Consider the following 15,195-nt stretch of genomic DNA (forward strand, 5'->3'; position numbering starts at 1 on the left):
TCAAAGGTTCAGTCGTTTCTGTACAAACTACTAATGCATTACGACTAAAACGCGCGGTGATATATCTGGTAAATGTTTAGAGACTTTCTGACGACAGGAAACCTTATATGATCATATTTCGTTGACTTATTGGAACGAAATTGGATGAAAATGTTTATTATATGATTTCAGTATGTTTATTGCCGTAAAGCAATAAGATAAAGCAAAGGTAAGAAAACCTCAAAGGTTTCTGTCTACATATAATTATACTAGGGTAGAAAGCACCGGTAAACTGATAGTAGTGGATGACATGCTCTAGTCTGATCAAAACAACCATAATGAAGTGACGGACATGAGTAAATAACATAGAAGTTTGCTCTCTTGTATATTTTTATTTTCTGTTAAAACACATTTAACGGTAGATAATCAAAGAGTTTCGTGAGGTTGTTTATACGGAATTTTGTAAATGTATTTCCTACAAAGAAAAGTTGATGAGAGTTTTTGATTGCTTGTTTACGGATACACGAGTCTATTAGGTTAGTTTTAAATAAACACAATTTACAGAACAACATTGATAATTACTTTGGTGAAGTCTAGTTATCGGTTTAAATCAAACCAAACTTGGTTGTATGTCTCTCTTGTCAAAGTTTTAGACTTAATAGCAACATTTAAACCATTAAATAAAGTTATGGTTCGAAGGAGTTCACGGATATTACAGTTTTACAGTAGACGGTGTTTGCAATGACTGTTAGATAGTCTGTTGACCACTGATAATTTGATAATGAGGTAGGGATTTTTTTTTCATCGCCAGTACCAGTAACATGCCATCATCCCTTGTAGTACTACAGTAGTGATAGGATAAAAACAATTAGTAGTTATGTAAATGATTTGTGTCACGCGCTGTTAAGCTACCAATGCCTAAACGTTTTACGTTGTGTATGTAATAAGTTTAAATCTCACACTAAAATACATTTGGTGAGAAATTTTAATCACCAATTTGTATCATTACTTCTACTGTATTATCATTAGATCACACAGAAACGTCACGGGTAATATGTAAGGTCAGTGTTTAGATTGATCTATGTAATGATACTACTGTGTAGATCACGATGGTCTCGGTGACATTGAAATTTTTATAAACATATAGATAATGATTTTCAAATATGCTATACAAAACGTGAGATTTTTCCCTAACGTGTAATGTAGTATTTATATATAAGTATACAGGCAAATTATCTCTGGCAGGTACTTAACTGTTGTTGACAACACTATAAACCTGCCTGATGTCTTCCCGCAATCCTCGATTAGGGGTATTTCCTAGATACTGACAAAATTATAACGATATATTGACTTATAACATTGTACGGAAGGTTGACAGGATCAGAGTGATTATTATAGATATTACAAAACCAGTCACCATCAAGAAATCCAGATCCAGAGATATAGAAGATATAAATAGAATTACCCAGATTATTCCAAACATCAAATATAATAAATGGGATAAAAACCAATATAAAATGCAAACACGAGTGTGAAACAAAACAAACATCATGATGACGTTGTAATAATTAGTGTGTAACAAACATCATGATGACGTAACATTTGGTGTGTAACAAACATCATGATGACGTAACAATTAGTGTGTAACAACCATCATGATGACATTGTAACAATTAGTGTGTAACAAATATCATGATGACGTAACAATTAGTGAGTAACAACCATCATGATGACATTGAAACAATTAGTGTGTAACAAACATCATGATGACGTAACAATTAGTGTGTAACAAACATCATGATGACGTTGTAACAATTAGTGTGTAACAAACATCATGATGACGTAACAATTAGTGTGTAACAAATATCATGATGACGTTGTAACAATTAGTGTGTATCAAACATCATGATGACGTTGTAACAAATAGTGTGTAAAAAACATCGTGATGACGTTGTTACCGGTGTGTAACAAACATCGTGATGACGTTGTTACCGGTGTGTAATCAAACATCATGATGACGTTGTACTACTAAACAGTTTTTTTTTTTTACATTGTTGACAAAGTGTAAAAAAACAAGATGGCGGCGATAGGATCACACAAACATATTTATAATGTTATGACCGTTGATGAATCAAAGAAAACAAAGAATAACAGAAGAAAGATCGACGGAATAACTGTTACCATTAAACCTCGTTTATCACGATTACAACCTAGAATGGAACGTTCGTTACACCAGCTTCCTTCGCATTTTATTTGCAAACAATGTTGATATTTGACACGTACGTCTCCGATCATATATCCTTACATCAAGAAATGACTAGTTTGCAATTTAAGTGTTATAATCGCCCAGTCCAAGAAATGATAATATATTATATCATATTAACCATGCAATATGATTAAATGTACAGTGGTGACTGCCTCAATGCGTACTGTTCACGTGCAAGCTTTCCATGTGAGGTTTCATTGACGCAAGTTCATATCACCGACGTCATTATTTTGCATGACAATGACCCAATTTTCCTGATGTGATAGCGTGACATGGTTATGATAAGGATGTGTTTAAATTTGTTTGTGAAAGAGCATTGCGCGAGCAGATTCTTTGGAAAATTATGCATGCCTACGTCGTATCATCAACAATGAGATAGAATTATAATTAAATCACTATCGTTATTGGCCTACCTTCCATTCTTCATCACACAGCGGACATGGCCAGTCTGAACTAAGAGATGCTTCCACTTCCTTTGGAACATGTTTCTCTTCGTTTGAATCATTCAGTGTCGACCTAACTATGTCTGAACTCCGCGACTTTTTCAAAGAAATAATGCTAGGCTGTAGCAAAGCAAGGTTCTGAGCTGCCTTATACTTCATGTTCATTATAATTGTTAGTCAAGTTTTGTCGGTCGTCATTTACAGTTACATTGTAATTCCGTGTAACATCACTTAATAGTTACACTGTTATTCCGTGTATCGTCTCTGATTAATAGTTACACTGTTATTCCGTGTATCGTCTCTTAATATCTACATTGTAATTCCGTGTAACATCACTTAATAGTTACACTGTTATTCCGTGCATCGTCTCTGATTAATAGTTACACTGTTATTCCGTGTATCGTCTCTTAATATCTACATTGTAATTCCGTGTAACATCACTTAATAGTTACACTGTTATTCCGTGTATCGTCTCTGATTAATAGTTACACTGTTATTCCGTGTATCGTCTCTTAATATCTACATTGTAATTCCGTGTAACATCACTTAATAGTTACACTGTTATTCCGTGTATCGTCTCTGATTAATAGTTACACTGTTATTCCGTGTATCGTCTCTTAATATCTACATTGTAATTCCGTGTAACATCACTTAATAGTTACACTGTTATTCCGAGTATCGTCTCTTAATATCTACATTGTATTTCCGTGTATCGTCTCTTAATAGTAAGACTGTAATTCCGTGTATCGTCTCTGATTAAAAGTTACATTGTAATTCCGTGTATCATTCCGATGTAGAAATTTCATAACACAATACACCATTGCACCTGGTGCATGTCCAATACATCGATTGACTAAGGGATCACCAACTGCATGCTGTCCTTTGAACAGCACAATGTCAAAGGAATTGCGATCAGCTCGAGTAATTGTCTTGAAAAAAATACTTGTTCATATTAGACACAAAAAGAAAGTGTCCTGCTAAACCTCTGACTAAGCTCTTGATATCAGGAATTCTCCAGACAATCTTTCCACAAATCGCAAAGTAGAAAACACATCTTTTGACTTATTGATCGAGGAGACTTTTCGAAGCACACATATAAAATCCAATCAGACGACCACTCCAGTGTTGATTTAAAGATAAATAAAATTCACGAATATTTTTATAGAATCTTAGCAGCAGATGTACATATGTGACACAATAATATAATCATCAGCTACAATACCTAACACAGACAGACCGAAATGTTTGTTTCTCCAAACACATAAGGAGACAAGCGATCAGATCACTGTCACATAATCACAACCCGATGTCGAGTTTTACTGAGTGGACCTGATCACTTTCCTGTGTTTAGTCTCCCCCGAACAAATAGCGTGTAGAAGGTGTATCGATTGACCAGGCAAGTTAACTACAACACAAGTATTGAGAGATATTACGTACGGATCTCTGTCAGTAGACCACGACATTAACTTAGTGTCTCTGTCAAACAGGGACAGTCGGTGGCAAAGATCGACTTTTAAAGAACTGGATAACTCGACAAAATGTCTCTTTGCATAAGTTGAATAGAGACAAGGTGTTTCTTTGTTACTAAAGTAGTGATATATTGTTACGTTGTTAACTCATTATACGACAGAGCAGTGCTAACTACATACCATCACTTAGCGTCATAACTAGGCCAGTTTTTAAAAATCCAATTAACTTAAGTGTACTTTTTTAATTGTTGTGTTCAATATCAATAAATTTAAAGTGAATCAAATCGAAATATTTTCATGTGAGACTCCATTACACATTTAAATTTACATGTAAAGCTGTGAAATTTATGTAAATATTAAATCGACAGTTATCGACTTATCTTCAGTCAAGCACAATAAACTACGTTTTTTTGTGATCGAGTCTCTTCAACTTAAACACTTAAAAATAATGCTTGGTAGAGTGTATCAACATATACTCCATTTAACTTTTACCTCGATATTTAAATGATATATTAATTTAACCTCCTGTTAAGATGCCTAGTACTGCACACGTTTAAACCACTCTATTTAAAAGGTATATTTAGTATGCTAAAGGGGTATATTTCAGAGTCTTCCTGCTGTAGTAAAGATTACCTCAATCTTAGCGTAAATAATTTTACATCATATGATAATTTCTCTATAAGTTATGTTAACTGGTACAAACCATAGATGTTAACAAAACAACTTCATATCATTAATTCATTTGGCTACGATTGATAAAAAGTGCCAGTGAGAATGCGGACCTGAATCTTTGTAACCTGGGATATGAAATAACAGTTATATGCTGCAGTTTAATTCATCGTTTGACTCTACTGTATCTAAATTTGTACTGAATGGTATGGTAATGTTTACTGGTGTCTTTTGTGGGTAGATCGTCGGCTGTAAATCTGTATATTAGGACGTGGTAGGATCTTTTCAGAGTACATGTATGAAAAGTCTAAGGCGTTGTAGAATGTCACAGCAGACAGAATTACTGAGATAATATCGCTATACGATACTGTTTTGGTGTGGCGCTGTATATTACATACACCAGGTCCGGATTTAAATTTTAGTATTGGGTAACGGGACCATGTTTGAAAGCGCAAAAACTTTGTCTTTGATAACTGGAACAATGGTTGTTTTAATCCAGACACATCAACAGGCCAATGTCGGTTACAAAAGATAGGTCACTGGTTATGTTAGCGCTTCATAATCAGGCATTATGTGTTGTTACGGTATATCGTGATATCATTGGTTAAATCAATTACTGATATTGATGATATTAATTATTTCACAAAACTAATGTTCATCCTGTCCAGCCATGTATTATTGTCAACAGGTTGTTTATATGTCTTCTCTACACTGTAATATTTAAGAATACAACTATCATTGTACTTTTTTTTATCTACCTTTATGTTTGCTTTCGTTTCAAAGAAAGTTGTCCATCGGTATAGGTATTGGTTGTATATTTCATGAAAAACTGAGGATTGACCTTCGGTATTTTCATCCTTCTCGGACACGTCAGGGAATAGAAAGGACGTAAGTGTTGAAAACAAGGAATCAAGAGAAAAAACTCAATATTGGTCGAACACATAACGATGAATGTACGTACCAAAATCTAGACGGAAGATTCATTAACCCAATATTTCGATATACGTCTTAATTTTCAATATTACAAATCAAAATAACATCAAGCACGTATGCATCGAGCCACAAATTAAATGAACTGGCACATGACATGAAAGACCGATCCCAACAGGTTCCGAAGACTGCAAAGTTCTTTAGTGTGAGATATATTGACGGTGTCGTTTCTTGAAGTTTATTGGCCATATAGTATGACAACCATCATTAGTTAACAAGGACACGCAATAATCTTCTTCCTCTGCTGATAACAACGATTTATACTTACAATACAACAAACGGACGACTGTCCACTATCCTATATGATAAGTATGGTTTCGATTTCTAGATAGTAAAACCCTTGCTCTATCAATTTATGGTGTTTACGTCCGGCAATTTTTGTCAATATCACAACATCCGTGAAAAATATCGACAACTGGCATTATGCGCGCAGTACAGGATTTTGAGCGACGCAGGTTGATGAAAACTATGGAGAGACTTTAGGGAAAACGCGTGCCACCGTTTGAGCTTTAAGCATTTTATAATGGTGGCGTTTTCTCGTGGCAGTATTATTTCTACAGCTTCGGAAAACATACACACTTCGTCATAAAGCGGTCACTTCGTCATAAAGCGGTCACTTCGACATAAAGCGCTGACCCGTATGTGACCTTTGAATGATAACCATTTAAACTTACATATAAACATGCATTTATATATACATTAATATTAGCCATTCTGGTGAAAATGTTTGTCATCTGTCATTTTAAAGACATAAATCTTACTGACTTACTTTGTATATCAGGTTCCACCAATAGTTATAAACAGAATGAAATTTTAGAAATGTACAAAATAAAATAAAATCGAAAGATTTTTTCTCGTTAAATTACAAATAGTCTTTCATTTCTTTAACAACTGTAACTTTGTTGATTGATAAATACAGGGTACACTTTGTAGAGAATATTTCTGATATATTTTAATGACATCATGTTTTTGTGAACGTTCAGTGAATATTAACTACCTGTGCTTCCGTGCCCAGTCCCTTTGTTTTAATGTCAAGAGAAAACAAAAATACCAGGGCGTCCAACGTAATTGGTATGCAACATGCGTCATTTGGTTTGCGAGTATAAATGTGCAGCATTTGTTCCCCTCAGTGGGAATTTGTAAGCATGAATATTCCATATCATCTATCATTTACAGAAACCCGTTATGGATTTCAATTGTCTTTTTTCAAACGACAATATCAATAATAGATGTTTTACTGCAATACTTAAAGTATCTCTATAGAATAAAGCATGTATTTAAAGGTTCCCATACACTGAGCACGCACTCGTTATCTCGACATACATATATCTTCGGTCATTAACCATTTAACAATTCTAAAAAATATATGAATATATAAAAACTTTAAAATAAATATTGTCTTGAGTATGGCTGAGAAAACGTTTCGACATAAAGGATATGTTGAAAACGTTCAACTTTTAGTCTTTCCCTAAATTTCACCACATTCCTCTGTGATTTCTGGACATCGTCTCTAAAGAGGAGAAATATTCTACCTGACACTGGACAAACGATGCCAAACAAACATCAAACGAAATGTCTAATTCCGTTCTCACTTAGGGAACATTGACATTATGTATTTAACACTACGTCTAAGAATTTGACGGAGACGTCATCTTCATGGAGTTTTATTGAGATAAAAAATGGATCGTGTTTATAATACTTCTGTACTTTATGGTAATGATTTTCATGTTTAAATATAGTTCTGATCGTACAATAAATGTACTATGTTCCGTTTTTCTCTCATCTTTACTTTTATCGTTTTGTTTTCTGTTTACTAATTAAATGTCGCTCTGCTTTTCAACGTCATAACAAGTTGCTATAAACTGTTTAATGCATGTCATTTACAAGTTTACATAGATGTGTAGCCTGACTACAAACATTATTCCGGAAGCTTGCATTGACAACTAAATCAAAACCAAATTAAAGCTTGTTCCTGTCTGAATCTCTGACTTGTCATGAACAGGTGAAACCACAGCTGTCGACATTATTTACGTTCGTGCATAACGCTCATTTTGACGTGATTTCAATTAAACATTTTCTTTTATTCAATTTCCCAAACCTGCGTGTAATTGATAGAGACTTCATGAGATGTTCTTGATAAAACAACCTCTATAAATGCTAACGACATACGCTTACATGTATACACGCAACCTTTTTAAAGTTGTGAATGTCAACCTATAAAACAAAGCTTCTTATAAAAAACGAATAAACTACAATTAAACGGTTCAGCTAGTATTTGGGTTAGAAGGTTGGTTTCGCTAAAAGTCACACTGTACCTGGATTTTTGTTCACAATTTAAAAATCGAAATACGAAATCAGCATTATTGAATTTCATCGTATCGGTCATTAATAATTATTTGATGTCATAGTTAAAAGTACAAATATGTGTATTGTTCATTAAATCTTCTTATATCACACGGTCTGAAAAATCAGTGAATATTTTGATGAAGTGGTCTGAAAAATCAGTGAATATTTTGATAAAGAAGTCTGAAATTTAATTCAATAATAGGATGGATCGTCCGCAGGAATTAAGTGAATACTATACACATACATTCTAATATTTTGTTGAAGTAACCGATGAATATTGTGGAATGGTCTGAAAATTACAAGGAATATTTTATTGGTCTTACCTTAATGTACTCTCTGTTTTTAAACATAGGATGTCCATCTAGTATAATCATTGGTGCAAATGTGACGACTGTCGCCATCATTCCCGAGTGTCTTACGTTGTGTTTAAGGATTTCTCAGATGATCACCACAGTTTTACATGAATTACCTATTTAGCTGCAGGTATGCAGGTGCAGCAAGCTTATCGCCACACGTGTAAGTTTTCACTGTAGGAATATATCTACGCTTCCTTGCATGCTATTACGAGTTTAAAGAGTGGTCCATTCTCTGGTTTACGCCTATGTTTTCCCGTCATTTAAATCACAGTGATGATAACATTGAATACAGAGCTATACAAAATAAAATCCGGACTTTGTAACACATCCCACAGAACTCACCGGATATTATCATCGCCCGTACTTTATTATTCACAGTTATGAACACACTTGACGTTTATAGGAAGACTTTCAACAGAAATCACAACTCGCCACGAAACATTGGAATGTCATTGTAACTCTATTTCATCTGTATAGCTGTATTGGTGCGTGTCAATTTACAATCAACTTGGGTCTAGATAAAAGTTCATCATAAAGTATATTTTGATGCTGACTTGTACAATGTAATGAAATATCCTCCATTTTTCTTGATTGTAATAAAAAAAAATGAAGAATTGACACAACGTAATGTGTAATATCCTATTTAGGTCAGGTATCGCTAGTTTATCATTAAAAATGTGTTAATATTTATTGATATTTCGGGATATTTCATAGGCATTGTTTAAGTTAAAATATGTACAATGTCGCTTATCAAATTCTGGTTCAATGTAGATTGAAAATCTTTCTTACATGATCCATGATTTAAATAAGGAACGACTCTAGCACTGATTGACTTAGTTATTGTTGTGTCAATAAGGTAAATATTACCGACTGAAGAATTGATTGTGACATAATAAGCTATGTACATTCTAATATTCAGTTTATTTCCTAATTATAATTTTAGAATCTTTCTGTAAAGCGACATTAGCGTTCCTCAAACATAGATGTGTAACTTGATAAATAAACACTTTGTTCTGTTACCTATGTACTGTGTGAACTGTGGCCAAGGCGTGTAAAATATTACTTACTGATAAATGGGGGTTTAGCGAGACATTTTCATCAACAAATAGAAGCATTTATATATAACCTATCATTAATTGGCCTGTTCAAATTTGCTGTGTGTCGGATAAAATATTGTAATAGGTAAAGAAAGGTATGGAAAGGTATAGTATTGCATAGAGAAGTGACCAGTGTGTTAGAGGTTTGGTTAAGACAGGTAAGTGACCAGTGTGTTAGAGGTAGGGGGTTGGTAAAGTATTGATTAAGTGAGGGAAGTGACCAGTGTGTTAGAGGTAGGGGGTGGTAAAGTATTGGGTAAGTGAGGAAAGTGACCAGTGTGTTAGAGGTAGGGGGTTGGTAAAGTATTGGGTAAGTGAGGAAAGTGACCAGTGTGTTAGAGGTAGGGGGGAGGGGGGGGGAGGGGTGGTGGTAAAGTATTGGGTAAGCGAGGGAAGTGACCAGTGTGTTTGAGGTAGGGGGTTGGTAAAGTATTGGGTAAGTGAGGGAAGTGACCAGTGTGTTTGAGGTAGGGGGTTGGTAAAGTATTGATTAAAGCCCCAATATACGTAACATTCACCAAAAATTTAGTGTAGAATCACACATAATTATTGAGATATTCTCTAAGATGTAGTTAAAATTAAGTTATTCAAACAATAGTTACCATGACTTTGTGCATAAGGTATTGATATATGAGCAGTTGAAACTCGCTATTTGTAAACACACCTCCATTTTAAACACGCCGCCATCGAAATTACGATTGTTGCCGAACCACGTCGGAAAGTTCATGACCTGATCTCGCGAGAGTTGAGGTTTCTACTTATAGAGGAAGCACATGCAGATATGTTTACGGTACGTTTTTGTTTACAAACATTGTTTGCGAAGTCTTGTCGTAGACTTGAGGTATTCCTGTGATAAATATTCAGTTTTTGGGAAATTATTAGAAGGAATAATTAGTTTAGAAACGATACGACGCACAAATATAACGTAAGAATTCAGAATTGGCCTGATGTATGATTGGAAAGAAAGGAAGCGACTGGTGAACGTCTGTACTGTGTCTGCCATGTTTACACACGCGGAATATGCGCATGCGCAATGTCATCGCTACAAGCGGTAATATATGAATTATTGTGGGTCCCACATTGTTTAATTTCCGATTTTTTCCATTTTTATTTAAATTGAAAACAGCCAGTTTTATTTTCTTTAATTAAAGGAAAGTATTTGTTTTGTTACATATATTACGGGGAAAATGATATAAGGTTTGTTTTTTTATTGTGATTTTTACGTATATTGGGGCTTTAAGTGAGGGAAGTGACCAGTGTGTTAGAGGTAGGGGGGTTGGTAAAGTATTGGGTAAGTGAGGGAAGTGACCAGTGTGTTTGAGGTAGGGGGTTGGTAAAGTATTGGGTAAGTGAGGGAAGTGACCAGTGTGTTTGAGGTAGGGGGTTGGTAAAGTATTGATTAAAGCCCCAATATACGTAACATTCACCAAAAATTTAGTGTAGAATCACACATAATTATTGAGATATTCTCTAAGATGTAGTTAAAATTAAGTTATTCAAACAATAGTTACCATGACTTTGTGCATAAGGTATTGATATATGAGCAGTTGAAACTCGCTATTTGTAAACACACCTCCATTTTAAACACGCCGCCATCGAAATTACGATTGTTGCCGAACCACGTCGGAAAGTTCATGACCTGATCTCGCGAGAGTTGAGGTTTCTACTTATAGAGGAAGCACATGCAGATATGTTTACGGTACGTTTTTGTTTACAAACATTGTTTGCGAAGTCTTGTCGTAGACTTGAGGTATTCCTGTGATAAATATTCAGTTTTTGGGAAATTATTAGAAGGAATAATTAGTTTAGAAACGATACGACGCACAAATATAACGTAAGAATTCAGAATTGGCCTGATGTATGATTGGAAAGAAAGGAAGCGACTGGTGAACGTCTGTACTGTGTCTGCCATGTTTACACACGCGGAATATGCGCATGCGCAATGTCATCGCTACAAGCGGTAATATATGAATTATTGTGGGTCCCACATTGTTTAATTTCCGATTTTTTCCATTTTTATTTAAATTGAAAACAGCCAGTTTTATTTTCTTTAATTAAAGGAAAGTATTTGTTTTGTTACATATATTACGGGGAAAATGATATAAGGTTTGTTTTTTTATTGTGATTTTTACGTATATTGGGGCTTTAAGTGAGGGGAGTGACCAGTGTGTTAGAGGTAGGGGGGTTGGTAAAGTATTGGGTAAGTGAGGGAAGTGACCAGTGTGTTAGAGGTAGGGGGTTGGTAAAGTATTGGGTAAGTGAGGAAAGTGACCAGTGTGTTAGAGGTAGGGGGGTTGGTAAAGTATTGGGTAAGTGAGGGAAGTGACCAGTGTGTTAGAGGTAGGGGGTTGGTAAAGTATTGATTAAGTGAGGAAAGTGACCAGTGTGTTAGAGGGTTGGTTAAGACGGATGACCGACCAGTGTGTTAAAGGTTTGGTTAAGACAGGTGAGTTGCCAGTGTGTTAGAGGTATGGTTAAGACAGGTGATATAGCTATAATTAGGTATTGGGGATCGGTAGGACATAGCTTACATGTTGACAGGGTAGGGTAAACTGTGATACTGGTTAAGAGGAGTGAGAAGGATAGGGTACTGGTTAACAGGAGTGAGAAACAAAGGGTACTGGTTAACAGGAGTGAGAAGGATAGGGTACTTGTTAACAGGAGTGAGAAGGATAGGGTACTTGTTAACAGGAGTGAGAAGGATAGGGTACTTGTTAACAGGAGTGAGAAGGATAGGGTATTTGTTAACAGGAGTGAGAAGGATAGGGTATTGGTTAACAGGAGTGAGAAGGATAGGCTACTGGTTAACAGGATTGAGAAGGATAGGGTACTGGTTAACAGGAGTGAGAAGAATAGGGTACTTGTTAACAGGAATGAGAAGGATAGGGTACTTGTTAACAGGATTGAGAAGGATAGGGTACTTGTTAACAGGAGTGAGAAGGATAGGGTACTGGTTAACAGGAGTGAGAAACAAAGGGTACTGGTTAACAGGAGTGAGAAGGATAGGATACTGGTTAACAGGAGTGAGAAGGATAGGATACTGGTTAACAGGAGTGAGAAGGATAGGGTATTTGTTAACAGGAGTGAGAAGGATAGGGTATTGGTTAACAGGAGTGAGAAGGATAGGCTACTGATTAACAGGAGTGAGAAGGATAGGGTACTGGTTAACAGGAGTGAGAAGAATAGGGTACTTGTTAACAGGATTGAAAAGGATAGGGTACTGGTTAACAGGAGTGAGAAGGATAGGGTACTGGTTAACAGGAGTGAGAAGGATAGGGTACTGGTTAACAGGAGTGAGAAGGATAGGGTACTGGTTAACAGGAGTGAGAAGGATAGGGTACTGGTTAACAGGAGTGAGAAGGATAGGGTACTGGTTAACAGGAGTGAGAAGGATAGGGTACTGGTTAACAGGAGTGAGAAGGATAGGGTACTTATTAACAGGAGTGAGAAACAAAGGGTACTGGTTAACAGGAGTGAGAAGGATAGGGTACTTGTTAACAGGAGTGAGAAACAAAGGGTACTGGTTAACAGGAGTGAGAAGGATAGGGTACTGGTTAACAGGAGTGAGAAGGATAGGATACTGGTTAACAGGAGTGAGAAGGATAGGGTACTTGTTAACAGGAATGAGAAGGATAGGGTACTTGTTAAAAGGAATGAGAAGGATAGGGTACTGGTTAACGGGAGTGAGAAGGATAGGGTACTGGTTAACAGGAGTGAGAAACAAAGGGTACTGGTTAACAGGAGTGAGAAGGATAGGGTACTTGTTAACAGGAGTGAGAAACAAAGGGTACTGGTTAACAGGAGTGAGAAGGATAGGGTACTGGTTAACAGGAGTGAGAAGGATAGGATACTGGTTAACAGGAGTGAGAAGGATAGGGTACTTGTTAACAGGAATGAGAAGGATAGGGTACTTGTTAAAAGGAATGAGAAGGATAGGGTACTGGTTAACAGGAGTGAGAAGGATAGGCTACTGGTTAACAGGAGTGAGAAGGATAGGGTACTTGTTAACAGGAATGAGAAGTATAGGTTACTGGTTAACAGGAGTGAGAAGGATAGGGTACTGGTAAACGGGAGTGAGAAGGATAGGGTACTTATTAATAGGAGTGAGAAGGATAGGGTACTTATTAACAGGAGTGAGAAACCAAGGGTACTGGTTAACAGGAGTGAGAAGGATAGGGTACTTGTTAACAGGAGTGAGAAACAAAGGGTACTGGTTAACAGGAGTGAGAAGGATAGGGTACTGGTTAACAGGAGTGAGAAGGATAGGATACTGGTTAACAGGAGTGAGAAGGATAGGGTACTTGTTAACAGGAGTGAGAAGGATAGGCTACTGGTGAACAGGAGTGAGAAGGATAGGGTACTTGTTAACAGGAATGAGAAGGATAGGGTACTTGTTAAAAGGAATGAGAAGGATAGGGTACTGGTTAACAGGAGTGAGAAGGATAGGCTACTGGTTAACAGGAGTGAGAAGGATAGGGTACTGGTTAACAGGAGTGAGAAGGATAGGCTACTGGTTAACAGGAGTGAGAAGGATAGGCTACTGATTAACAGGAGTGAGAAGGATAGGCTACTGGTTAACAGGAGTGAGAAGGATAGGCTACTGGTTAACAGGAGTGAGAAGGATAGGGTACTTGTTAACAGGAATGAGAAGTATAGGTTACTGGTTAACAGGAGTGAGAAGGATAGGGTACTGGTTAACGGGAGTGAGAAGGATATGGTACTTGTTAACAGGAGTGAGAAGGATAGGGTATTGGTTAACAGGAGTGAGAAGGATAGGCTACTGGTTAACAGGATTGAGAAGGATAGGGTACTGGTAAACGGGAGTGAGAAGGATAGGGTACTTATTAATAGGAGTGAGAAGGATAGGGTACTTATTAACAGGAGTGAGAAGGATAGGGTTTTGGTTAATAGGACTGAGAAGGATAGGCTACTGGTTAACAGGAGTGAGAAGGATAGGGTACTTGTTAACAGGAATGAGAAGGATAGGCTACTGGTTAACAGGAGTGAGAAGGATAGGGTACTGGTAAACGGGAGTGAGAAGGATAGGGTATTTGTTAAAAGGAATGAGAAGGATAGGCTACTGGTTAACAGGAGTGAGAAGGATAGGCTACTGGTTAACAGGATTGAGAAGGATAGGGTACTTGTTAACAGAAGTGAGAAGGATAGGTAACTGGTTAACAGGAATGAGAAGGATAGGGTACTGGTTAACAGTATTATGTCGGTAGGCAGTGGTTGACTTCGGTGAATATGTCGATAAGGATAGGTTTATTGCGGTAGATGAGAAACAATTATGAGTGTATTGGAGTTTTCCCCCTTCCCGTGCTTAATGTAAATGTATCTAAAATGTATTGGAATTTAAGATTAACTTTCACGTTGCCAAATGGGTGTGCATTTTTTTTCATCCATAAATACACATACCATTATATATCCCTTTCAATATGGTAAGTTCTTAAAACTACTTTCTTGGAAAATCGAGTTATTTCCCTTGGAACCATACGAAAACCTGACAACATTAATGTAAAAAATTAACGCCAACAGATGCTACCTGTTCCTGATTAAAACTTGAATAGGGGTAACAAT

General features: G+C 36.4%; 1 protein-coding gene across 1 annotated transcript; it reads left to right on the top strand.

Moving 5' to 3' along the window:
- The first annotated feature begins 6,896 nt into the window (after positions 1-6,896).
- Positions 6,897-14,785, top strand: LOC132554401 (nuclear speckle splicing regulatory protein 1-like). The gene is made up of 2 exons (XM_060218717.1): positions 6,897-6,955; positions 12,367-14,785. Exons 1-2 carry the CDS (start codon positions 6,897-6,899, stop codon positions 14,783-14,785), a joined length of 2,478 nt encoding a protein of 825 aa, XP_060074700.1.
- Positions 14,786-15,195: the final 410 nt, after the last annotated feature.

The sequence above is a fragment of the Ylistrum balloti genome, unplaced genomic scaffold (assembly GCF_031769215.1).
Source record: "Ylistrum balloti isolate Yb309-2 unplaced genomic scaffold, AGI_CSIRO_Ybal_v1 Utg369640, whole genome shotgun sequence".
Lineage (NCBI taxonomy): Eukaryota > Metazoa > Mollusca > Bivalvia > Pectinida > Pectinidae > Ylistrum > Ylistrum balloti.